The 27653-nt window shown below is 39.8% G+C and overlaps 1 protein-coding gene across 5 annotated transcripts in view; it reads left to right on the forward strand.

Annotated features, from left to right (window-relative positions):
• Positions 1-27653, forward strand: part of KYNU (kynureninase) — a 58316-nt gene that overhangs the window by 13854 nt on the left and 16809 nt on the right. For all 5 annotated transcript variants that reach the window (XM_021400434.1, XM_021400438.1, XM_021400437.1 and 2 more), the window contains 7 exons: positions 4207-4289; positions 9795-9856; positions 11364-11435; positions 12842-12916; positions 14258-14404; positions 20969-21067; positions 21805-21878. In XM_021400434.1, the coding sequence (XP_021256109.1) occupies positions 4207-4289; positions 9795-9856; positions 11364-11435; positions 12842-12916; positions 14258-14404; positions 20969-21067; positions 21805-21878 (612 nt within the window). The remainder of the gene's footprint in view (positions 1-4206; positions 4290-9794; positions 9857-11363; positions 11436-12841; positions 12917-14257; positions 14405-20968; positions 21068-21804; positions 21879-27653) is intronic.

The following is a 27653-nucleotide window of genomic DNA, read 5'->3' on the forward strand; positions in this document are numbered from 1 at the left end:
GGAGCTGCCACTGGGGATGGGAAACTCATGGCTCTGGGTGCTGGTGACCGTAATTCATTAGTGCAAGGCCTGGAGAGGAAAAGACTTTCACATGTGTTCTTCTTTCTTGTGTTCCCTCTCACAGTGGCACTGCCTTCCCCACACACACAGTTCAAATGGAGGGTTATTGCTCTCTTTTCCTGCCGACTTTTCTGACTCCAACAGAACATTTCTGGTTTGAGGTTTTTTCTTTCCATGTTCTTCTTTTCTCTCTTTTATATTAATATATAGAGACTATAGATTCAAGCTGCTGTTGTTCTTAGCGTAGATTAAAAAAGAGCATTTGAGACTTCATTTTTTTTTTTTTTGGTCTTCCTGTTTTGATTTCTGCTGAATCTGAAGTTTCCTGAATGGAGGGAAAAAGATGAGGAGTTGCCTCCTCCATGTTTAGCCTAAAATCACTAAAAGTCCATGTATCTACTTCTTAAAATCTAAAAGACCATGGTTTAAGTGCCTTGCCTGGTTGGTTAAAGGCCAGAAGATGCTTTACAGTGTCTTGTTTTCCTCTTCCTCTGCCAAAGCTGTTTATGCAATTAATGCATTTTATAGAATAATTGCATGCAAACATATTCAAATGTAAAAAAACCTTTGCCCTCTGCATTAACTCACTGAAGTGGAGTTGTTAAATCAGGATGGAGTCTGCTGTAGCTCAGTTTTGCAGTGCTCAGTGATTTGCAAGGAGCTGGCAAGGGAGAGAAGAGCCTGTGATATGGAAGTCTGAGGACTGGGCTTGTTTAGTTGAGCAAAATGAAGACTGAAAGGGAAAAGGATTTCTCTCTGAATGTGTCATGGTGTAAGCATGAGGGGGGTTGGAAGGAACAACGTGTGAAATAACATACTGCTACGGTAAATATAAACTGGAAATTAATACACCCAGGGTAGAAACTAATTAACTATATATACTTTGAAGCATTTAAGCAATCTGGTTACAGCCTTCTGGTATGAGTACAATAGAAAAAAATATCAGAGTCTGAGAGTTTTACGATATAGCACCTGCAGCAGCAAAAGGCTGTTTTCAGTGCATCAAAAGGTGTCTTATTTTAAGTGCTGAACTCATCCTGCAAGATATAGCAGCCCTGCCAAAAAGAGGGCAGTTTGGGCAGAGCACTTCTCAGCCATTCTGGAAGAGTCACCTCTGTGTTGTACACATCAGCACACTGTATGTTAGGACTGTAAATGTCTGCTTTAATGCCCTGTTTTTGTTGTTGGCTTTTCTTAGTTCTACCTTCAATCTACTACTCCATACAGTTCTTTTTCCTTGGGTATGTCGCCCTTTCCTTTGGCTATTCCATTGCTTAAAGCCAACATGGAAGTTAAGAGTCTATATTGGCTCCTTAAGCAGCTTGCATCATTTTTTTGGCAAAGGAGCAAGAAGGAAATTTCCATTTGAAGATTTGGATGAGTGCAGAAGATTCCTGAAGCTGGCAGTTAATTTAAATCCCTTTTGTTACCTCCCATGGAACCTTGGGATCATATCAGAAAAAGTGTTTTTAGTTTCCCTAGTGACTTTTAAGTCAGCCAGCCCTCAGCAAATAAAAGGTGGCATTGTGATTTCTTCCCAAATTGAAAAGAAAATGGTAACTGACTAAAAATTAATTTGCAGAATGAGAAGTTCTTTCAGTAGTTTAAGAAATAGATCTATTTGTACGACGCTTTACAATTTGATGGGATGTGTTTTGTATCCATTAATTTGGGTGCCTCAGTTTAAATCTCCCTTGCTATCCAGAGTGTAGTGGAAGCAAAATAAGCTAGGTTACCTGTGTCTGAGGGGAACGCCAGAAGCACTACAGTTGTCCTTAAAGATTATTACCCCCAGCACCTACCAGAGCTCAGAGAGGGGTGGCATAATATACAGAGAGATAAATTCTCTGAGGCAGAGCATAGAATTTTACAACCTAAGTGGAATAGGATGTATTGTGCCATCAGCAAAGGCTACAGAGTTTCATGTGATTAAAATAATAAAAAAAGAGTCCAAGAATATGCCTTTAACTACCATTTTAGCTGCAATAATTTTTGTCTCTTGGCATTTATATTGGCCATCAAGAGGAAGGCAAGCTGTAAGATGTGCCATAATAATATGAATAATAATTAATGCTGGTTCTCCCCTCTTTCACTGTACTCAATTTTTTCGTGTTTTCTTTTCAAAATAAAATAATCTCATGGCTAAAATCTCATCTGTCTTCATGATAACTTGGAAACTTATTCTGAAATTTTGTTAGTCTTGTATGTTGGTAGAGAGAGCTTTCGTCAGTAAATTCCCATTAGAAGGACACTAATGGCTATAAAATCAGAGAAAGCTAATGAAAGAGAATCCCATAGGTAGTTAGGGCTCCTCTTTCCCATCTTATTAGGTTCAGTATCCTTTTTCAGAAATACAGATCCCTTCAGGCTGGGAGCCGCTGAAAATATGTTTGTGACTTTTTTTGTTTTAGACAATCTGTATTATGCCAGATTTTCTTGATCGTTGTATTACACTTAAGGATAAGAAGGGAAATTGGCTTTAAATGTCTTGCTGTTTATGAAATGTATTTCGCTGACTTTAGGGAAAGCAGCTGCATTATGACCTGATTGGAGTAACTAGGAACAGCATTTCTCCACTTACCCAGCTACTGCCCTTATTCTTCATCTATGAAATGTTCTTGTAGATGAGTGCTATTTCACACTGCCCGCTTCCTCAGCTCAAGATCTCATCAGAGAGTAATTCCAAAACTGAGAAAAGCAGTCAGCTGGTGAACTGTGACCTTATCCAAATTAAGACGTGAGGTCCTCTTAATCTCTTTGGGGTTAGACTTGTTGAATGTAGGGAGACTGTATTTTGTCTGCACGAGATGTTCAGGTTTACTTGTGTCCTTCTTCAGCTATAGGTTTAAACAGTAACTAGTCCAAAAACAAATGGTATCTCACAGCAATAGGCAAAAAAGTGTTGGAAACACATTGCATACTTTGAGGTGGTTTGTATTTTCTTTGCTTAGGGCTGTGGTTCTTCTGGAAATATCCCTAAGAGGTGTGAGTTAGATACAAGTTAATCAGAAAATCTGAGTGTAAAAACATCCAGGTTATTTGTGTGGGTGTAGAACAAAACTCTGCTTGAGATGGGAAAGTTGGAGGTGGATGGGTGAAAACAACCCTCTAAATAGGGTGAAGCACTGGGGACTGGCTGGGAATCTCTCATACACACTCCTTCGTCATGTCTTAATCTGCCAGAAGTCTTCTCTTTGTTTTATGTGAATATTGTAGGCTTGTTCCTCTTTAAGAAGTTTATGTACTTCTTTTCCTCTTTCTCATCACAACATCTCAGGCTTATTTTTATTTTTTCCTACTCTGCTTCCTACTGTCTCAGTCCCTACTTGAAGCTGCTTTATACTTGGTTCCCATGCAGCCTGGTATTTCTGACTCCACAGGTACCCTGTGGTGCTCTGCAAATGTGAAAATCATCCAGTGTGAGATGGAATGAGATGGAAGCCCAGAGCAATGTTCCCCTGGATTAGCACCGTTATTGCTTTTCTCAATCTGCCTTCATTTGCATTTAAATCTGAACACTACCACCTGTATGTTTAAGAAACTTTACAATTTTTTATTTTTATATGCATGGTGGCTTCTTTAAAAGTTTAATTCTCTGTCACATTTGAAGCAAAAAAAAAAACTAAAAAAAAAAAATAAAAAAATTAAAGGCACTTAATCCAGAACTGACCAGACAAATCTCTTTGGAGTAGTGATGCATTCAGATCTGTAGTGCTGGCATTATCCACTGTAGGCAGGAAGAGTTCGCAAAACAAAGTTTCAAAATGCCCTCTGTTAAAGCAAAAACATTTAAACACATGTCTAGAATAATTTGACAGGGAGGAAAAAAAGCAATAAAAAAGTAACATGCAGCTGTTTGTGCAGCTTTATGCAGAAGGGTGAGTTCAGAGAGGAGATTTGTGTGACAGAAATTGGTTGACAAGAACAGCTGAACAGGCTGCCCTTGGAGGTGGTGGGTTCACCATTCCTGGAGCTTTTCAAGAAAGTGGGTAGATACAGCACGGAGGGACATGGTTGGTGGGCATGGTGATGATGGGTTGATGGTTGGACTAGATGATCCTAGTGGTCCTTCCAACCATTTATGTTTCTTAGGACAGACCCAAAGGGAGCAGTATGTTTTGATGTCTTGCCTCTCTTTCCTTGCAGAGGTGTCCATGGCCACTTCAACGGGCAGCGCCCATGGGCACTGGCGGACGAATGCCTCGTGGACCAGATGGCTGAGCTGGTTGGTAGGTGTGAACTGCAGGGAAAACTTTCTCTGGAAATGGAAACAGTTTTCTTTTAAGATGGAAAGCCCTGAATCTCTGCAACCAGAACTTCATTCCTTGTATTCTTTCATGTTGAAGTAGTTTTTCTGATTGCCTAGTACACGGAGTAACACTTTATTTTAAGGCTGCAAGTGATTTAAGAGGTGAATGTAGGCAATAATATACGAGCATATGCATATCACGGAACTAATTGCAGCAAAGGGTTTCTTGGAGCCTCGTAAACCACTTGGTCTAACATGCGAAGTCCTTTTAAAGGGCACTTGGCATTACAGATTCTGAGCCTCCCTCCTCGAAGTGAACCAGTGAACTTTCACTTTTGAAAAATGATTTCTACCTAGACATTTTCTGCTTTTCCTCTTTTCCCCATCACTAAATCCAGCCTCATATTTGAGAACTGCTTATGTCAATGAAGCAGGTAATTGGGGCAGGACCTGCTATTTGGAAGTTCCCATTAGCTTACTGTACTCCTTGAGGAGTCCAAGTGCTGCAGGACGTGGGCAGTAAATGCAGCTGGTTATTCTGGAGATTGAAAAGTAGCCCTAGAGACTACTCTTGGTGAGTTTGCCAGCCACAAAAGCAGTCGTCTGAGTCTGAATGCAAATTTCCTCTATTGCCTCTTATTCTGGCCTGTGTGCTGTTGCTGAAATAAGCTTTCACTGGGATTTTGTTAAGATTTGTTGCTATCAGAAGGGGGAGGAGAGATGCTACTGACATAGCCTGTCTCAGACCCATTTTCTCCCCAATCCTTACAGCTACTGTCAAGGTTAGGTTAGGTGATTCTGTTAAGATTTGTCCAGTATTTCAATTTATCTGTTGAGCTTAATTGTCAATACTGATCACTTAAACCAAATTATCATGTGTTCATTTATGCCTTCTGCAAGGATAAAATATTACTATTGTTGACCGTTCGTATGCCTGATATTGTCTTGTGTAATTTCTTCTCCAACTGTAGACAAGTGCTCAATGAGAAAGGTCTGTTTTTCTCCTTCAGGAGAATCTAATGGATGTTGAACAGCAGGAAAGGGAGACGTTAAAGAAGGTTTAATGACAAGCGTATTTATAAATTTATTTTATTCCTAAAGCAAATAAAGAGAACATGTGCCAATTTTGACTTCTCTATGAAGTTTCCAAATCAGTAGAATGTTGGAAACTGTTATTGGAGTGGAACAAGTACAGGAAAATATTTTTATACTTGGCCTATCTGTGATGTAAGTGACAAGATAATGTAAATATCAGTGAGGTTATGCTGGGCATCACTGTGCTGTGTGGAGCAGTCCCATTTGCAGAATGAAGTAAAAACCAAAATGCAGACCTGTTCTTCTGTCTTCCTGCATTCTGATTTTGGAACTCGTTGCTGTAGTACCCAGTATTCCTCAGCAGGTGAAGAAATTGCTTTTTTTGCTTTCACAGCATTCAAGGGCAGCTCAGTACATGTGTCTGGTAACTATCACTGAATATAATGTGAGATTATAAAGGGGAAGTGTGCTGAAATGCTGGACATAGATGAGTTAGGGATTTCTCTAGTTTGACTGGTCTTTCCTGGCAAGTTGATGCTTTTGTTCTTCTGGGGTAGAACTGGGGAGCTGTGGGCAGGTGGAGGAATGTGACCAGTCACATAACTACCTTGATGCATAGGAAGGGCTTTTCAATTGGAAACCTTGAACTTCATTAACTGGAGGGCACTATGAATGCCTCCTTACTCATCAGATCTGTGTATGTCTGCCATGGATCTGTTTCCAAAATAGGGTTCCTGGTGGGGTGCAGGTATGGGCTGGGCACTGACTTCCTGCAGGTGCCAGCTTCAATTTGGCACAGTATTAAGTTAATGTCACCACAGAAAGCGAGGAGTCAGGTGGGGGTCATCTCTCCCCTTTGCCATCTGTTCTGTTGAGGCTGCCTGCTCAGTGTGTTTTATTTAACTAAAAAAATATTTTGGGTGCAAGAATAGGAAAATGAATTTTCCTTAAAATTCCTCTAATTTCCTGTCAGCCTGCCTATTTCTCTTTCCTTTTCCAAACTCTGGATGACACAGATGCTTTTTGTACCAGATAGGTCAAACTACTCTGAACTTATTACAAAAGCTCACTTCATTTTTGAATGTGATATATATATTTCAAAGTTTTCTGCAAAAATTATGATGACTAAGGTCACTCTACCGTTGACCTACTTTAGTTTTAAAACACTTCAGTGGGAAGCTTTTCATAGTCCTGTTGTTTTCCTCAGCAGTGTAGTCAATATTATCATTTTGGAGTTTGTTCTCCAGAATTTTCTCAGATGTGTTTCATTAAAAAACGAAATATGTTTCGGGCTGAAATCTGGTCTGCAGATTCACACATCAGCTCGTTTTTATTTATATAATAGTCTTACAGGGTTTTTCAGAACCTACGGAAGCAATCCTTAGACGGTAAACACATTAATATTTCCCAAATAATAGATGCATTATAATAGTGGCATTAGCGTGTCTATATCAGTACAAAGACAAAGAGAATAAATGCAGGAAATGTGTTATGCTAAAATGTTATTTATTATTATGTACTGTTTTCCAGCAAGATGCAGTGTATGAGTGGAGTGAATTCTGAATTTCTTTTTAGTGATTTTGATGTAAGAACATAAACAGAATTTTACGCTGTTTTTATTCAGTGTTTAATATGTTATGGAAGAAGAGGAATTGTCAGTTCTCACTCTAAGTAGTAGTGAGTGAAAAATATTTATTCAGGAGTGGGCTAAAGACTGTAAAATATCTCTGCCCATCTAATGGTTTATAGTGCTATAACATCTTGCTTATTAAATGTGCTCCCATTTTCTTGTTCAATGAAAGTTACAGTAGTAAATACGTTGTGAAATGCAGAGTCAAGGTCAGCAGAGGCCAAAGCTTTTTTTTTCCACCCTCACGCCAAGGGGTGTAACACGGTGCCGGTAATCTCAGCTGCTCCTACCAGACTTTATTAAAACATTACAACCTTGGCAGGATCACCTTCCGATGGAACAAGATTAACTGTGTGGCTGCTGCTCCACAGTGTGCTCAGGCAGGTCTCTGTTGAGGGAAGACTGAACACTGAGCAGATTTGTAGTGACTTTGAGTGATAAGGAGTATTTGAAATAAGCAAACCGCTTTTAAAATGGGAGCCTTTAGTCTTTGTTTTCAATCATTTCACCGAATGCTTTTTACTTATTCTGCTGTGGATCAATCTCCTGCTGCAGTCAGAGAGGAGAAAGATGGCAGTGTCTGCCTAACACAATCATAATTGTCTCTGAAGTTGTCTTTTGCAAATGCTGCTTCCTTTTATTAAGGAGGAGATTTATCAAGCAGAACATACAGGTTTTAGCCTGTCTTGGAGATACGGCTAAAGTTAGGAAAGAAAGAAAGCAAACATAATTTTGTCTCCTGTGTGCTGGGTCTTTGAATATTGTAATAGGTTAATTGGATCACGGAAAGGTTGTTTTCTGAAACACAGAGCAGGTTATAAGGGATAACGGTTTTCCAATGACACGGATGAGGTTTGTTTTGTGGGCATGAAATTCAATAATGGAAAGCTTTTAATAAATATATAATTTACAGAAGACCAAGACTTACATGACAAATGTAGTGTCATATTTAATTTGGGTTGCTAGCATGCAGCTAAAAGTGATCTCCAGATTAACCATTGGTTTGATATGGGAGTGGTGCAGTGAGCAAAGGATTGCTCATGCAGAATTTGCTGTGAAAGCCACGGATTTCTTGGAAAGAGCAGAGACAGAAATGAAAATACCATTTTTTGATTTTTTTTTCCAGCCTCAAGAGTTCCACAGAAACATTAAGACTGCAAATAACACTATTTTGAGCTGCAATCACTGACTAGCTGTCTTTGTATCTGCAGTAGAACAGGCACAAGGTGACCTCCTCCAGCAGCATGGAGCTTGTGGATGCAATGCTATCAGAGGGAAGAAAAATCAGAGGAGAGCAGTTTAAGTGAGGAAAAATCTTATTTTTTTTCTGCTCAACAGCTAGGTTCACTTATATTTCTTCTCACAAACTTGAAGTTCCTCATGTCTGGAGGAGGGAAATTAGTCAGGACATCTTTTGACCCTCCTGGCTCATCTTCTGAGCAGGTCCTTCAGGGTCACTGACAGCTATCAACATATCTTGCTGTTCAGTAATTACAGATTTCAGCAGCACAAAGATGATCACTGAATCCCTCAGTCAAGGTGGTTCTTGGCTTTTCCTGTGGTGGCAGAAGCTGAGGCCTGCCTGAAAGGTTTTATGAATAAACTCTTCTTATTCACAGATTTCCATGTTCTTTGACTAAGTCTCCTTGTATTGAACTCAGCCCATGGCTATGTCTTCTTCCAAGGCTGGTGAAGCTGTAGCTCAGGGAACTATTTGGGATCTGGTGGGAGCGTCTGTCCTGTGTTGGTTAGGAGCCTTGTGTACAGTCTGAGACCAGGACAGAAGAAACACAGAGTTCACCTCTCCTTTTCTTGCAGCTCACCTTCTTCCATTTGCTCCAAGTTTTCCTTTCCTCTTTCTCCATCAGAAGAGTGGCTGCTGCCCTCCCTGCCTGCTTGCATTTGCCTTCATCTCTCCCTGTCTTCAGCCTCTTTCCACCTTCAGCAAACTCTGCTGATGGGTGATGACTACAGCAACGCACACAAGCCCATCTTCCAGCTGAAGAGAACTCTCAAAGCACTGATTTGTCAAGGGTGAATTACTGCTTTTCAACAACAGACATCAGGCAAAACAGAAAGAAATAGGAATTGATTTTCTCCATATCTCAACGCAGTGCTTTGCCTTAGAGTCCCTCATCCTGCCTGAAACCTTTCACCAGTGGTTGATAAAGGTTTGAGAATTCGTTGCTTAATACTCTGTAATAACAATTAGTCGCTATTCCATTAGCTCTGTCTGTGATTAACTGTGGCCAAAAGGCATCTGTTATTCTCCTCCCTAGAGCTATGTAGCTGTGGCTTCTTCTTGTTAAGTTGCCACATTAATAATGGCCTGTTACATTCATTAGGCCATTTTGGCTTGTTTTTTTTTAATTAGAGATGAGGTTTATGTTGACGCCACAGCTACCAACTACGACAGATGATTGTCTCAATAAGTTTTCTTACTTGTTTTACAGATAAACTTACTACAAAAATAAGTCTGAAATCTTGCTTTACATACAGGCTTATGACCTGATTTTTGTCTGAGGTATTAATGGCAATAAATCTGCTAGTGGTTTGCCAGGAAATGAAAATACTTCATTGTTTTTTGTTTTTCTGTGGCTGACCTGAAAAAAATATTTTCCTGCTAGTGTGGTGTAGTGAGTCAGACAAGAAATCTTTTTCCTTCGCTGTGATGACACCTCAAACATTTGTTTACTTTCCTGTCTTTAGAGAAACATTGACTGAAAACTTTTTTTTTTTTTTTACTTTCTCAATGCTGCACTAGGTTTCTCTGAAATTGTGAATAAAATCCCAAGCAGTATATATATGTTTTTATTTCAGGGGCCCAAGGACATGAAGTAGCCTTAATGAATGGACTAACTGTTAATTTGCACCTTCTGATGGTATGTCTTTATGATATTTATCTGATGCGTTGACAAATATTTTTTCCTTCATTTGCGAATGGCCTTGATGAATATGCTTTTCCTTTATTTGTAAATGTAATTGTTTTACAGGGATCTCACAAAGGCAACAAAAGCTTGACTTTCCTTAAGCCCTTGAACTAATATCTTGAGCAACATTATTTGTCTGTACAAAACCTGACTCCACTTGAACAGAAAACATGGACAGAAGGGTGATATCAAGGAACAGGTAGCCCAGGGAAGCGGTGGAGTCACCATCCTTGGAGGTGTATAAGGAAAGGGTAGATGTAGTACTTCAGGACATGGTTTACCGGGCAGTGTTGGTGATAGATGGAGGTCCTTTCCAACCTTAATGATCTGTTCTGTGATTCTATGACTCCATGAGGTTTGAGCTTTTCTCACATGTGCTGTATGTCAGTCCTCAGAGAGGATATCAGAATATTAATTGATGGTAATTAAATATCCTAAATAGCTGCTCAACTCTGGATTCCATGCCAAATTTGAGAGCTAAAGAAAGACAGGACCAATGAGTAAGGATGGAGCTGTAATTTCTATTAAATTTCAAATCATTATTTGAGTCCTGCTGTTTATATAACTACAAAATGCAAAACATCTGTTTGTTGGTTTTATGACACTGAGGCCTTAAATGTGATTTCCTTTTAAGTAGCTCCCTCAACAGTTACATCCATGAATCTTCAGTGTTTCCAAAGACTTGGATCAAATGAATGAACGCATGAGGTTTCATGCAATTCACATACAGAATAAATGTGTTAGCATTTAGATCTTGTCTGTAACGTGTCTCTGAAATTTCTCAAGTTAAGACACCTGAAGCAGGGGAGGGTGGGGCTATTCACAAGCTAATTGACCTGGTTGCTTTACTGAGAATTAGGTGCAATGCAGCCAGAACTCAGGTAAACAGCCCACACTGAGCCCTGTGGAACTCCCTCTACCGTTGTCATGAACAAGAGGGCTCCTAAGTCTGCTCCCACTCCTCCTCTTGGTGATGATGAGTAGGAAAGGCCATTTACCTGCAGGTGCTGAGATGGGTGAGAATGAGGTCTTTGCAGAAGGCTTGGTCCTTTGATCTGACTTGTTTCAGAGGCAATGATTTGATAACTAATGTTTTAGAGCAGAGATGGAAGTGCAGTTCTTTTGTGCTGCTTACTGTTCTTCAGCCTCCGCTTTTACTTGGGAGATGGCGCTGGGTGAAATTCAGACTTCCCTGCCAGCAGTCAAAGCTTTGCTGTTGATTCTTGTAAGAGCAAGTTTTCACTATTATTCTTTTGTGACCCTTCGTTATGAGTCTATGAAATACGGTATTATAATGCTTTCCTACTTTGATAAATGTTATATGGACAGAGAAATATTTGTGATTTCTGGGGGATTCTCTGCAGTCTGCATGAAAGTAAAACAGTCTTTATTAAGTTACTTGCTGGGAGCATCTCTGCTGAGGTACGTTTCACCATATCTTTTTTTTTGTTTCCAACAGCTATCTTTCTTTAAGCCTACTCCAAGACGTTATAAAATTCTTCTGGAAGCCAAAGCCTTTCCCTCTGACCATGTAAGAAATTAATATTTTACTATATTTGTATTATTAATCATATTTTTCCAAAGAATATCAGTAGCCTGATTTGAATATTTATTAGCTCATCTTGTCCAAGTTACATTACAATAAAAAAAATCTGTCAGAAGCTTTTGAGCTAAGCATATTTTACAGATCGTAGCTTTATTCCTTTTGTTCAAATAAAAAGTGTTACAAGAGGAAAAGATTGAATGGGCACATTGATTTATTAGTCTTTTTAAAGACATCGAGCAAACTACTGGCCTAAATCAACTCAAGCTGTAAATGTTTTATTAATTCTTGTTGCTGTTTTACTTTATGAAACCAAATCAATACAAATTCACAGCATTAACACTTATGTATCCCCAGACACGGATGGAAATGTTTGTTCTTAGCACTTTGGATTACTAGTTCAAACATAATTTGTCTGCTATAAAATAAGACACAATTGTCCATGCATCATAGCTTACAGAAAATTAATCTTTGCATTTGTGACCCACTGCTACTTTATCATCAGCTCCGTAAACTCATGGAAATTGGTAACAAATTTGATTTCTAAGGTGTGATAGACACGACTCAAACTACTTCCGAGTTTATTGGTGTTGAAGATGGTGGCACAAGTGTATAAACTTCAAATTGCCTTTATTCCAAACAAAGGCAATTTCATGCTAATCTTGCATTTCTTCCAGGTGCATTTGTACACTGGGACTCCATCTCTTTAAATTTCTATGGCACTTCAGTAATACTCATTTCAACTTCTGTCACTTTGGTTCTTGTCATGTAATTTTGATCTATTTCACGGTATTACTTGATAATTTTTATGCCATCTCCAAACTATTATTTATTGATAAAAAGTCAGCGTGTAACAATTTCAAAATAACCTGAGAATTTAGAGCTCTCATTTCCTCCTGGCTGTACAGCACTTGAGAGTAACGTGGGCCAGAATATGTGCTGTTTGCATGGACAGCATTGCATATGTGATGGCCTGGGAGTTAGCATGTACCAAGCAATGTGCATACCCGGGGCTCTGGTTTAGCAGAATGAGCTATGGATTGTGCTGCTGTGATTTCACTCTACCATTATCTGTGCAGGTTTGGTTTGCTGGAGTGTGGCAAGATGCATCTTTTGCCTCGTGTCCAACCTCATCCTGTTCCATGATCTCATCCTACAGGATTTAGGCTTTGAATTCATCCTTGCTGTCTGATGTGAATTTAATTCTGATCTTTTCAAACCAAAGGAAATCTAGAATGTTTTCGGAGAAGTTAGATTAGGTTTCAAGCCTTAATTTTAGTGAAAGGCAAGCATCTGAATCGCTTTTCTGAAGTTCTGCTGCACTTGGCTCTTTTTCTTTTGGTTGCTTTATCATGTACTTACACCAATGTGCTCTGCATGAAAATCTCTTGCAGTATGCTGTTGAGTCCCAGCTTCGATTTCATGGGCTCGATGTGGAGAAAAGCATGCTCCTGCTGCGGCCACGGGAGGTTGGTGAGACTTGCTCTCCTTGCTAATGCGAAGGCAGAAGTGGATCTCGTATGAGAGGAGGCATATGTTTGCAAATATTCTAGCAGCTGCCTGCAAAAGTTAGAGTCCATGTTCCTTACAATGCTTACGCTATTTGGACAAATTTACACAAGTTTTATGCAAATTTAGGTAGAATTTTAGTTTTGTGCTCTGTTTCTGTCTATGTGTTTTGATCAGAATCTCTTAAAATTGTCTGATTGAACTGGTGTATTTGCCTTAAAAATGTCATTTCCCCCCACGCCCCAATTTTTTCTATTTGCAAAAAGCTAACAACATCCTGAGAGAACTGCAAAAGTGGAGCAGTTCATTGAGAAACCCTGATGTCCTTTTAGTGTCCTAAGGTAAAAGATTGCCATAACATGAGCAGCATTGTGCCGTGATCAGCACAGGCTAAGGGAAAGGTCTGCTTTGAGTAATATGCAACACAGAGTAATTTGAAGATTGCCTTGCTTCAGTGTTGCAGTATTAAGAACTCTGCCACCTAACTATAAACTGATGGTGACCTTTTGCTTCTGAAATCTGAATCATCTTGTGAGTAAAGAGCCCACTACTGAATGCTGATAGATTTGCAAGAATGGCTGGGATAACAGCAGTTGGCAATACTTGCAATTCAACAATATTGTCCAAGCTCTTTTCAGTAACAAGTTGAATTTAATTCTAGGTTTTCACTGCCTAATTGATCCCTAGGTGCTGGTATGTTTTACACAATCCCTTGCTAGGAAGACAGAAGGAAGACAGGGCAGTAACTTTCCTGTAAAGAATCAAGAATGAGAGATTTTTGTTGAAATTCTTTTATATGTAATGACCCCATGTTTGGGGATTTTTGTGCTTTGATGATGTGAGACTTACTGTATTTGGAATATAAATATAGCAGGTTTATAATAGTTCCCTATGGGATATGAAGTTTATCAGAAAAGTATAGGATGAAACTGTTAGACAACTTTTAAGCCTTGTGAATGTCACAAATTTCAGATGACATATAAAAATCATTATATATGCTGGCTTGTAAATTAAAGCTGTCTGAAATATTAGAGTACGAAGCATGCTAAAATACGAAGTGAATAGACATTTAAAAACTGGCACCTTCGAGATAAGTTTGCTAATTTTCTTTTTTGAAGTAGCTCTACTCATAGGCTACTTCATGGCTCTACCTTTGTATATCATTACTGTGCTAAGGATTTGCTTTTGATCTCCTTATGCGAGCAGCATGGCTCGTGGTGAAATATAGATTATGAAATAAAAAATGACAGTTTCATTACTGCCAAAGTTGATGTAAAATGTGTGCTTTAACTTTGTTTTAGGGGGAGGAGACCTTGAGGATTGAGGATATTCTTGCTGTGATTGAGGAGGAAGGGGACTCTATTGCTGTCGTTCTGTTCAGTGGGGTGCAGTACTACACAGGCCAGCTGTTTGACATCCCTAGAATAACAAAGGCTGGCCAAAAAAAGGTAGGATTTCTCCCAAACCCATTCTAAATATATATATATATAAACACATATATATAATATATATGCATAGTGAAATGTTTTTGATTTCCACGTTTTGTGGAACAAACCAGAGCATATGTGGAAAGCTGTGGGACTCTGATAAAAGGTAAAAGCATGCTGTGCACAGATCCTTCGGGAACTGAGTGCTGCAGGAAGAAAGAGTGCTGAGACAGCCAATTTTATAGGTGGATTTTAAGCTATGTGGAGAGATTATGGAGACTATGCATGACTGTTGACTTCTACCAGGCTTTCCCTTAAGGACAGAATTCCAAGAGGTTCAATGGAGAAGAGGGGGAGGAGGGAATCGAAGCTTCTGTCTCTCTTTAAAGGTTAATTTGTGCTAGATTTCTCCTTGTTTGGCAGACTTCCATAGTTTTCCTCTTTCCCCATGGCCTTGCTGTTGCAGTGTTTGCCCTAAGGCAAGTGTGCTCCCACACAGCCAGCCCTGCTCCGACCCTGCTGCTCACTTTTCCAGAGAGGAGCACATCAGCATCATGAGATGACTGTGTTTTAGTGATGACTCAGCCTTAGGAACTTGCAGACAATGTTCTCCATGGGCATAGCTGTAAAACTTCTTTAACCATCTCAATTGCCTCAGGAATCCAAGAGAAAACAGTTTTTAATTAAGTCTTCTAATCTCCAGGAAGCTGCCAGACTTTCCATAGGGGCACTCTTGTACTGGATGTACCTTATCTCATCGAAGATTAAACCACTCACGGATGAACTTATTTAGTTTCACCGGGTTTTTGCAAACCAGCTAACTACTTATTATTGGATGTTTCAACTCTGGAGAGGTTCCTGACTCATATCAGGGTATGTCTTCTATAGCTGTAGGTTTGGCAGTGGGTGTTTCTCTGGAGATGAAGGGAGTAAGCTGTGCTCTGGAAAATGATGGTAAAGAGCAGGTATGAGAGCAAGTGCAGGGGCTGTGGGATATAAAAAGAGGGAGGCTCTGAATGAGCAGCACCTGATGACGATATTGGTCCTGAACATAATATAAAACAAGACCAACTCCTGGCACAGATGTAGAAAGCCAAGGAAGAATGAAGTGAGGGGAATCAGCTGCAGGGGCAAACAGGTTTGTACAGTAGCTCCAGGTAGCTCTGAAAACATCACTTTTGTGGTGCCTTCCTCTTCCAATGTTTTTTCTAAAGGTAAGTAGTCAGAAGGCTGGGCTGCAACCTGCTTCCCTTCTGAAGGGAAGACAGGTGATTCATGGGGTGATGCCAGCCAGTGCGCTGCTAGCTCATGCTGCCTGGCACAGAACTTTTTGCTCAGCTACCAACACCCACATACATACCACTCCTCCAAACCCCCTCTGTGAAGGGTCAGAAAAACCTGAGATCTCTCTTCACTGTAAACGTGAACAATCTGGGAAAAATCTCATTGCGTTCTCTCTTAGAGACGCCCACTGGACTATGGGGCATATATTTCAAGGAGCAGACGCTCTGTAGCTTCAGGGAAAGCTATAAACTAACTCAGAGACACGCTGAGACGTGTTCCGGGGGAAAAATAGTCACTGATAGTTTGTTCAGACAGAGCAAAAATGGGTTTGGTTATGTTACTTGAGAGGATAACCAGGATGTGCTATGGAGGGCTTAACATTTCCATAAGGCAGTGCAAGTAAGAATATTAATTCAAGCAGGAGGGAGCATGGGCTGCTGTGTCCCCATGAATGCTTCTGAATGAATGTAGACATAAACTGTGCACGCCTATACACAGATGTTATTGCGTTACTAAAGAGGAGAGTGATTTCCACCTGCAGACCTGCTCGAAGCACCATGGGGTGCAAGTCAGTCTCCTCTTCCAGAGGTTTCTCAAAAAAAGGAGGGGAAAAAAAAAAAGAAGGAAAAAAACGTATTTTAATTAACCTGTTCGTGGGTAGTATGTGTAGGATTGGGAATTGGGTAAATTCATGACCTGGAATGTCATCAATGTGTTTAAAAAAAAAAAAAAGTAATGAAGTCTGAAGAAGTGCTTGAGTGCCTAGATGGTCCTAAAACCACAAGGCAGCCCTTGTTGTTCCCCCACTGTCAGATTCTCTCAGCTCCATATCCTTATGGATTCTGCCTCTGGGCTAAGTGATGTTTGTGTGTTTATACAAAACTACTTTTTAACATACAGTTACACCACACTTAAACAATCAGCATATTGCAAATATTTACTTCAACAGCTATTAAATCAACAATTCATGGAGAGTTTGCTGTGTTAATAGTGGTAAGTGGTTTTCCTGTAAGCTGCTGCTGCTTGATTCTTGGAGATTCTGGTTACTAAAAGCAAAATGCTGGGTCCTAGAACACAATTGGCTCCCCTTTTCAGTTCCCTGGTCAGAATTGATGTTAGGAGCTGATGTTGGGCTAGAGAAGAGCAGGGAACAACTGCTGAACCAGCTGTACAAGGGAGGAGGAAATATGATGAAAAGGAAACAGCCTTCTCTGCTTAAGAAATTTCAGTTTAGATGATTAACCTGGATTGGATTTAATCCAGAGCTTTTGGTCCTTAATTTTGAAACAAGTTGAACTTGAAATACAATGTCAACCAGCACAAATCTTGACTATATTGTGCAATAAGGATACTGGGATTTCAACCATCTAGGGCAGATTCCAGGTAGTTATGATGAGCAGCTATATTTTTCATAAGGGCTTTTCCATGTGCTGTTTGAAGCAGTACTTTGCCTTTATTTTATTGGTTTTTCCTCTTTTATGGACTAGTTAGGGAATTTAGGATCCAGTGTTCTCCCTGAGTGGAAGAGGTGTTGTTTGTCATGCAGATGTTTCAGCAGCTCAAAAAAGGTAACTTGACGACTGAAAGGGAAATCCCAATGCCATGCCGCAGATCAAGCAGAACTAGATACATGTGACCCTGCTGCCTGATGGGATTAGTCATAAGCATCCATGTAATATCTGTGAGTTTATTTTCTGTACAGTTCCTATCTCTGGGCTGACAGGCTTTCAGGACTTGAAGACCACTTCTTCTTCAAGAGTTTCTGGACCTGATGAAACCAGCAGTGGTTAGAATGGTTGTCTCATACATGACATGTTAATATAGAGCAGCCGAAGTCCTTTAAAATGCAGGTTAAAAAAGGATGTGCCTGAGAAGTCACATTGACAGCAAAAATACAAGGCTCTCCTTACTGGTATTGAGGAGTAGTGAATGGCCCCATGCTCCTGAGCACAAGCCATGAAGCTGGGGAGAGCTGACAGCAAGAAACTGAGGAGGCAATATGAGATGGAAGTGTCCTTTGAGAAGAGGGGGAAGAATATCACTAGTCAACCAGTGTGGCTGAGAGAAAAGCCCTACAGATGGTCTTAATTATTGTAATGGACAATTGAAATAAAGTCCTGCAGTGTTTTACCCCATCAGGGCTTAGCTAGAGGTCTGAGCTGTGAGCTCTGGAGGTCTGGAAAATGTCCTAGGATCCTTGAGGTCAATCATTTCTGAATTAAGTTACCGATTTCCTTTTACATTTTTTAAGCCAATTTCCTAAGTTCTCTACGTACGTTAAGATTCTTCCCAGAGTGAAAGCTCTGCACATAGACAGCTTCATTAAGTCATTAAATATTAAATGAACTAAATTAAGCTTGAAAAATTACCTCGGGCTATTTTTCCATCTTAGGTCTCTCAGATAAATCAAAATTACAGCATATTGTGCGAGAGACCCATCAGCAGGCTGAAGGAGGATGTAACAGTTTTTCTTGTTCCACATTTCTGTGCTTGCTATAGAGGTTGCAGGAGATTTGGTTGTTTTATTCCTCTGCAAGCAAAGAAATGGCTGACTTCTAGGAGACTGCCTTTCAAATATGATTTTCATTTTATAAGTTACATTGTACTTTCCACTGTCTCTGTACAGTATGTAAAGTATTTTAATCTCTTGAGTCCCAGTAGGAAGAGATTTAAGATCCTTCATCTTCATTTCTTTCCCCATCTCTCTCTAAATGTCCCAGCTTTGCTTGTGTGAGGCTGTCGTTTCTCTCCGTCTCTCCAAATGTCATTGTCCATGCTGAGTTGTTACCTGCTGGTTATCAGCAGCTACCCAGACACGTTGCAGAAATGACTTTTAGATGTTAAAATAAAACGGAAGAGGCAGGGGAGAGCTCACGTCCTCCGCTTCGCCCATAACAGATGGAGAGCTCTGCTTTCCCCACGCCTGGGGAAGTGACGTTCCCACGCAGTCCCTGCTCTGCGTGGTGTGTGCAGGGAGAGCTGTTTCAGTTTGTTTTACTTTTTCCATGAAATCTGTGTGGCAAAACATTTGCTGTTCATGCGACTCGTGCCAGACGCCTTCCTAGGAAAGCAAAGCAGCAACATCGTTTTTGGAGATGACAACTTGAGCAAAACATGAGTGGGATTTTTCCGAGGTGATGCAGGAAACCTGTCAGCACAGATCCCAGGTTCTCAGGCTCATTAAGTGTAACAGTGCACTGGGGGATTTGCCAAGTGATTTCAGAAGAGTGAGGGTCAGTTAAAATGGCTGAGGGATAAGTCCCATGTGTGGCGTGCTGGCGGCTGTCTGCTTGGAGGGCTACAGGTGCATGGCATTGGTGCAAACCAACACCTACCAGCCAGTGTCAGTGCTCAGGAACATTCGTGCACACTGAGTTTACAGGTGTAGCTCTGGCTGTGGAGCCTCTATGTAGTCCCACGACTGCAAAGGCATCCAACTTCCTGGTGTCACAGAATCATAGAATGGCTTGGGTAGGAAGAGACCTCAAAGCCCCTCCAGTTCCTACCCCTGCCGTAGGCTGGTTGCCCCCCACCAGATGAGGCTGCTCAGGGCCTCATCCAACCTGGCCTTGGGCATCTCCAGGGATGGGGCATCGACAGCTTCTCCAGGCAGCTGTGCCAGTGCCTCACCATCTTATCCTATTTTCACTCTACAATCTTTTCTCAATTACTCATCTTGTACTTGAATATATTGTAGAAATTATCTCTTATGTGTAAGGAAGGGACAAATGAATTTAACACAGAATTTACCATAGAGTTGCAGTTCTTATGGACTTTTTCGTGAGCAACAAGTTCTCTTGTATTAATTTTGTTAATGTGCTGCCACACTAATTCTCCAAGACTCCTAACATATTGCAGTATTCCTGTTTTCCACTAAAATCAATGAATTTCTTATAGCAGTTCTAAAAAATCGGTGTCGTTCATACGCATGTAAATGTTTAAATCCAGACAACGGATGTTTTGAAGCTGGGTTAATGTCTTAAGCTTTCTCATTCAGTAGCAGATTGGCTTTAGTATCTTATTTTCTGAACCAAAGCCATTTTATCTCTGGATGAGAGCATTCCCATGGGCATCCAGTGTGCTTCAGCCTCTCCACATTAACCTCGCCATTTGTGTTGATTTGTCCTAACTTACTCCTGAGCGTCTCTACGAAGGCGAGTTGCAGTGTGTGTGAAGGCTGGAATATTTATTGGAACTCTGGTTCTGTTTAATAGCAGATGTTTATATTATGCAAATGCTATGGCAGTGGGTTTTCTTCCCATCGTTTTGGGCTGGCTTTTCCAGCTGATAACTTCACTCGTCCCTTCACTAGAATTACTGTTGGATCTTCTTAAAATGCTGCTTCATTCAAATTGTTATCTATCTCATACAGAGGATTAAATATACCAAAGTATTGTTTAAATAATTTAGTTCAGACTCCCTTCGTGCAAGAAACAGCAAGAGATTCTTAAAAAAAAATAAAAATCCTTTGTCTTATTATTGGATGCTGATTTTTTTCTGAAGCCTGGGCTCTCACTCTTATGCCTACCATGCTGTTTTCAAGCTGGCTGTTTGTGGTTTTTAAAGCAAAATGCAAAATAGCATTTTATTTGTAGTCTAGGCACAAAAGGCAGTTTTATTTCTCTGCGCTTAAATAACTAGGAAAGTTAAGAAGACTTTCTTAGTTTAAAAAATGCTGCCATCCAGTGGCTGTTTTGTGTGTAAAACTGCTATTGGTGATCTATACAACTGTAATATAGATCTTTTTTGTCTCCTTCCTTGCATAGTGCCCTACACAAATTTTGATCGTTAGAAATACATCACTTTTAATGGAGAAATGACAATGTTTTTACAAATACAAAAGTCCTTAAAAATCAATGTGTTGCTTAGGATGCTGTCTTACTAATTTGGATTCCCAAAGAGCAGCATTGGGGTTTGAAAATTGAGGAGACCTTAAGCATAAGAACACGGTAAATTGTAACTGTTCATCTCTGAATAACATCATTATGTGCATTACTATTTTTCCTCTGCCTAAGCTTCTCTGAGTGCTTATTTCAAGTGATTCCACTTTACTGCATGAGAAAAAAATAGAAAACTAAACTATCTCCAAGTGTCCTTGAAGACAAGCCCATGAAACAATGCATGAATTTGATAGATACCTACAGCATAGAAATCTTGTTCCTAGTAAAAATACATAGATGATGGAAGTTGATATCAAGCCTGAATAGAGAGAAATAAGTACAACTCTAAAGATACTTTTTCAAAGTAATTTTAGAGAGATGGTTATCTTGATAAGCAATATATTAAATATCTTTTCTGCAGGGTTGCTTTGTTGGATTTGACCTGGCTCATGCTGTTGGGAATATAGAGCTCCATTTGCATGACTGGGGAGTGGATTTTGCATGCTGGTGCTCCTACAAGGTAAAAGAGATTCATTGTTTGAGATCCTCTATAATCACATTTGTAGAGGTAAGACTACTATGAGCTATACCTGAGATGTTATTGAGGAAGGCTTGGGCTGAATCTTTGAACCAGCTGCAACACCTCTGGATGGATATTGGCTTTCAAGCTGGTTTTGTAAAGAGAAGTTCCAAAAAGTAAGTGGCAATTTTTGTTGGACCTTGTGGATGTTAATAGATGAATGCTAGTGGTGGTTAAATATCTGCCCTGATTCACACTCAGATCTGCGGCCATGGAATCAAAGGCTCTCCTCTTATTTCCCACATGGAGAAGGTCTTGCCATTATGGGATTTTTGTAAATTGTCCCTAACTGAGAGCAACTTTGCCCAAACTCAAAGAATTTCAGATCATACAACAAGATATCTTTTAGCTTCCTTCACTTTCTCTTGAGACTGAGAATTAACAGGCACAGTTAAGTGAATTATTTCTCTATATTATAATGTGGGTCTGCTTCAGCCTTTTGTCTGTTAGATTTCAGTTATCATATGTAAGCCAAGAGTATTTTTAGAACTAATTTGAAAAAATACATCTACTTTTACCTACGTTAGCACTTTGAGACAAGTGCTAAGATCTCCATTTTAAAAACCATGAGAAATATTGAAATTGGTCTGTTTTATAGAGGAGGGTGAGGTAAGAAAAGCTATACATTACAGATAACGAGCACAAAAAATGCTTACATGTTGATTTATTCTTTCCAGTATTTAAATTCTGGAGCAGGAGGCCTCGCTGCTGCCTACATTCACGAGAAGCATTCCCAGAGTATTCAACCAGCGTAAGTGTATTTCTGTGCGTAAATAAGAGGTGCTGTAAAGGTGTACAGGAATCCTAGTGATAGGCTAGTAATATCTTTGTGTGGACGGATGCAGAAAAAATTCCCTGCTTCAGAGACAGCTTATTAGACTAATACATTTGTTGCTGACTTACTGCCTTAATGAAAAGGGTAGTGTAAGTTTAGATAATCTGGTTATCTGACTTGTTAGCTTGGAAGGGTTACTTTATGCTAATTTGGGTATATTTTGAAATTGTTAATGTATGAGAGCTCACATCTTTAATAATTTCCTCCTTGAAGTCTGCTATCAATTCTAAACTAAGTGTAATCATAAAAGAGAATGCTTATTTTTAATATTGTAAGAAAACCAAATCATGCCTGTGAGACTGCTTAACGTAAAGAGAATGCTTAATATCTTCCTTTAAAAATGGATTTTTTTAATCATTGAAGTCTCTGATTGGTGAACAAAATCAAAGGCAATTTCAACTCTGCGTCTAATAGCTCTTTAATACTGGCATGTTTTCATTAAAATTATATCCACTGGTAAAGCTAGGAAGCATTACATAGAGATCTGTGTTCTCAAAGACTTTATAATCCAGGAAAAGCTGTGCTATCAGAGCTGAGGTTAGCTGCATTAAAAAAAAATACCTGTTATTTAAAACATTGTCTGTCCTTTATGTATATTAAGAACAGAAGGATTGCATTGAATGCACTGACAAATGTAAACACATTCTGGCTTTAATGCTTGGAGAAATTGCTGGCACTTGCTTTTATTTTAGCTTGAGGAAGGCAAACTAAATCAGGTTTCAGAGAAATAATATTATAATAAACAGCTTTGCTGCGCTATGTGTTGGTTTCAGACTGTCTAGACTCCCAGAAGATAACAAAATAACGCTGATAAGTTCTTCTCAGTCACCCATAACAGAAAACTCATTAGGATGACATATGACCTGCCGTGAGCTGATTTGATCTTCACGTGTGAATGCTGGCAAAGTATTCCAAATATCGGGATGCTGCTGCTGGAAAAGTGTCTGTTATTCCACCATTAGTCAGCAGGTGCAGGTTTGCTCTCCTGCCCTCCAGCCATGTCTGTAGGAAGACATGGAAGCAGGGAAGATGCTGGGCAGCAGAGGAAAAAGTGGACCAGCTGGAAATCACAGAATAGCAACGGGAAGAATGAAAGTCTCAGGAACTTTGAGTCTTTCTTCCTCCTTGATGAAACATGGGAACTTCAGCTAGGGCACTGGCTTGGTAGCATAGGGAAGGGCTTAAATTAGTTTTTCTTGAACCTGTTTCTTCATACATAATCATTAACTTGTATATTAGATCTGGATGCTGAATGCCTTAAATACAAATGCTTGTATGAAACAGTTTTTTTTCAACCTGGGACTCAATTAACAGTATTATTCCAAGCTTCCTGTATAGACCTTCTGCATTATTTAATCATAGTTATTTCATATTTCCTGAGATTTGATAATCACTCTTCAAACTGTTTGTAGCTAATACACCCTGGTTGCATTGCTTTTTTTTCTTTTTCCCACCAACCAGCTATTTCAGGATTCCAAATAAGACAGTGAGACAAAGGAGAATTTGTCTTTGTCAAAGTATTCAATTTTATAGCTGATTTAAATGCAGAGCAATTTGCTGTATGTTGTACAATCAAATAGAGTGGAATTTAACTGCTCTGGAAGTTGCAGTTTTTATGTTGAATCTAAAAAAAGTCTTTGGCTGTCGTCTGAATCAAGGATGACACCCAGTGGCCAGACAACTTCATCAAAACCAAAGCACTAAACAGTTTCTTTACTTCTATCACATCCACACATAAGGGCTAATCAAATTCCATTCCGGCTGATAGTCCATTGTCATTTAAACTACCTGAAATATTTTTTTTTTTACTCATGATCAGTATTATACAAGTCGCTTTACCCACTTTTATGGATTTAATTTGTTTCATCCTTCATATTTTCTGGAAGTTATTGACTAGGTAGTTATCTATTGGAATTATGTATCGTGTTTTAATATAAAAAAATATATGTTCTGACCATAATTCAGAGAAGCAAACCCAGAATGTTTGCCAAGTGCCTTTTTTTATTACTTTGGGGCAAAAAAGACTTAGGTACTTAGTGGAAATTAAACAACTTAATCCAGTTTTTTTTGTTGTTGTTGTTTTTTTTTTTTACTTTAACCCACCTAAGCCCAGCTACTGCCTTTCATCAAAGGCATTTAGAGGTGTATTTTTTTTTTTTAATTTCCTTGATTTCCATAAGTGTATGTGTGCTTGTCTCCTCATGCCCAGAGTTTGGCTAATATGAACGTTGCAAGTAAATGGATGTTGGTGTTGTAGCTATGCCCAGTTTTAGAAACTGAGTTCCCCTCCAGCTGTTCCTCACAGGTTTTGCTCCTTCCAGAGTCTGCTCCCTGGACTAGATAACAATGGAAACTTTGCTGCTGCTTTTTTAATCCTTTCTTCTTTATTCATGTGTATATACAGAGAGAGATGTATTAATTTAGTAGCCTTCCCACAGCAGATAGGGCTATTCCAGAACTGTTCTCTGCTTTGAGTCTGCAAACTGAGGTTGTGGCAGTCTAACTGCAAACCAAACAACCCAAGACCTTCTTGAAAGTCAGTAATTCACCAGTGAGGAAAAGCATTTGTGCCCAAGAGCTGGGTTTGATCCCTGGGCCATGGTGGTCAGAATGTGGAGGCTGTGGGCAGCACAGGTTTGTTTGTCCCTCTCTTCTGTGTTGCTGCAAACACCATCCTGCACTTGGGCTTAGCTAGGTATAGGCCTCTAACTCATAGCAAGGCCGTGGGTTTAAAAGTTACATGTTGTAACCATCCTAATTAATATCTGTACCTGAATATTTTGGGTAGTCCTTCACTAGTCCGCTATCTTTCTTCCCAGAGCAGTAAAATTTAATCAATCTGACATATATGGGCCCCATATATCCCTATTCTCTCATGATCTCAGCTCCTTTGAAGTCTATTTTAATACTTGAATGGCTTTTTTTAATACCTGTTCTATCTATATCACATATATCACAGAGCAATATACTCTTGGCTAATTGCGCTAGAGCCATTTCTCCGTGGCAGTAGACCTGTGCAGAACTATGAAACACTGCTGACACATTGACCATTGGCTGCATGCTGATCCCATGCCACCAAACGTCCATGTGAATGCAGTTGTGTTGCAAAGGGGAGATTTCCAAGACACTGACAGCATTAAGATGAAAGACTAATACTGAAAATCAGCTTGACTCACATTTTGAGCTCAGAGAAGCCTTTTTTTCTCACTTCTCAATTTCTTCTTTTATAAAAGGAAGGATAATGACAATCTGCCATGCAGGTTAGCTGCATAAGGGACGTGGCTTAGAGGGCATGGTGGGTTGGCGGTTGGACTAGATGATCTTGGAGGTCTATTCCAACCTTAATGATTCTTTACAGAAATGTGAAAGTTTGTGAACACCTAGGATAGATGGCACAGCAGCATTCAGGTATTCGTAGCAGCTGTGAGTGCATGGTGAGCTTAACCCTGCTGTCAGCTGACATAAGGGATGGGAGGGGACAAACTCGCGGAGTCTTGAGATAGGAGAATAAAAAAGTTCTTGTAAGAAAAAGTAAGGCACAATTTAAAAAGATGAAAGGGAAATAAATGTATGTAAAGCAGTCGGGAGAATAATAGATAAGACTTGGCAGAGGATTAAATGAAAATTGTACACAGCCTAGTGTTTCAAGCAAAAGGATTTATCAAGGCTTCACTTCAGCACAGACTAGCAGCAGGTAGAGTTTAAAAATAAAAGGTTTAAGTGATGTGAAGAAGTGTTGCGTGTGCAGGAAGCAGCTGATGTCCAAATCATATGTTGGCTTTTGCTATAGGGTAAGAAAAAAAGTCAAAGAAGAAACAAAGGTAACCATTTCATTGTACCTTTGAGAAGGGCATGGTATCTTCAGACAAATTCTTAATATGCAGTGGTGAAAAATCATCTGTTTCTCTTACACCTCTTTTCTTTTGGGCTTTGTGAAAATTGAAAATACCAGAGCACAAATGGTTTCTCTCTATCTCTATAAAGAGACCTGCATGTCCTTTTGGTAGGTGAACTATTACGGTGATATGTGATAAATGTAAGCTGAGTCAGCTCCTGATGTCTCCCCTTCCCTCCTCTCCCTGGTGCTGTGTTCCCACTCTGCTCCCATGCCAGATCCTCTCTTCCTATTTCCTCTATTTTTGAAAGCAGTTGCTCAGTTCCTTCCAGGGTTGGTAGATCTAGTTGTTTTCCTTCCTTTCTATTCTATCGATTTCTTGAGAGATACCATATTATCCTTTTTAGAATTAGAGCTGCTTAATCCCCAAATGAAGTAGCTGAAGCTCCTTTGGCATTGAGAGCTTTATAGCTTTGGAGTGACGTGATTACTGTCAGGAGTGAGGGATAATAGCAGAACTGTTGGGAAGGTTGCTTTACATCTACAGTAGCAGAAAGAAGTGAAGTTGGTTAAAATGTTTCTGGGAACAGTGGACTGATGTTCCAGTTGTTGCTGGCCCTTGGAGTCTATCAGATCTGAGTATCTTGACATAACTGAAAATTTTAATTGAGTAGAGCACCCTGGCCAAGTTGATCTGCAGAAGCAGTGCTGAGACTTCCAGGACACTGCACTGAACACAGTTTGATGGAAAGTCAAGGGTCACAGATAATAGTGTGCGTGCTGCTGTGTGCAGAAGAGCCTGTCATGGTCCCAGTGCACTCAAATTGTGGAGTGATGTATAGGCAATGTCTTCGTGGAGAGCAACACGTGTCCCCGGAGTACATGAAGTGTTCTGTATTGAGGTAGAAACGAACTGTTTCTTTGCCAAGGAGATGAGAGCAATTTAGATCCTTGAGCTAATTTAGAAACCAAAAGTTAATACCTCCCTTGGGAAAAGACTGTTTAGGAAGAAAGGCATCGGCTAATTAGGCTTAATTGCATTGTCTTGGGACAAGTGATTTATTAGGCCAATCTAGACCCATGATGGGCCTGCAGGGGTGTGTTCTCATATTCACCCACTGAATGGCAAATATCCAGTAGTACTTTTTAACTTTGGAATAAGTCTTTGGGACAGAAAAGAGAGGTTAATGTGCATTCACATCAACTATTCCCACTTTCATCTTTTCAGCTCCACACATCCTTTTATGTCACCGCCATGATTTTCTCCTTGTTCTTTGTCAAGCATTTTCTGTCTTCCTTCAAATCCTCCCTTGTAATTAAGCTTCATCTTCGAGCAGTCCTGCTTCTTTTCTCATTATAAATAATCTTCCCATTCTCTCCTCCCTGAAGGCGTTTCCTTATGTGTTGTCATCACAGCCTTGGTTAAGTTTTAAGGTCTGTGAGAGAGGGCCTATGTGTCTCCTTGTAAATTCAAGGGATTATATACAAGTAAAGTTGCTGTATATCAAGTCTGCATCCCCTATAGTGCAGCTAGAGTGTGTATGAAAGTAACTGTTATCATTCCCTTTGTGTCCTCCCACGATGCACAGACTTATACTAAAAGTTTTGAATTCTTAATCTTTGGAAAATCAGAGACGTGGTTCCATTTTTATTTCTCAAATACAGGAGCTTTAAAAAGCATGGTGCTGAACTGATATCTGCTTTTGACTATAGGCATCAAAACACTGAAATAAGCAGAGATAAACAGGCAAACAAAAGCACTTAGCCTCTCTGACTCATGTCTTCTTGCAAGCGGTATTTATAGCATTGGTGGCTTTGGCTGCAGACATCTACAGATATCTTACAGGCAGATTTGG

Source organism: Numida meleagris, chromosome 5 (genome assembly GCF_002078875.1).
Source record: "Numida meleagris isolate 19003 breed g44 Domestic line chromosome 5, NumMel1.0, whole genome shotgun sequence".
Classification (NCBI taxonomy): domain Eukaryota; kingdom Metazoa; phylum Chordata; class Aves; order Galliformes; family Numididae; genus Numida; species Numida meleagris.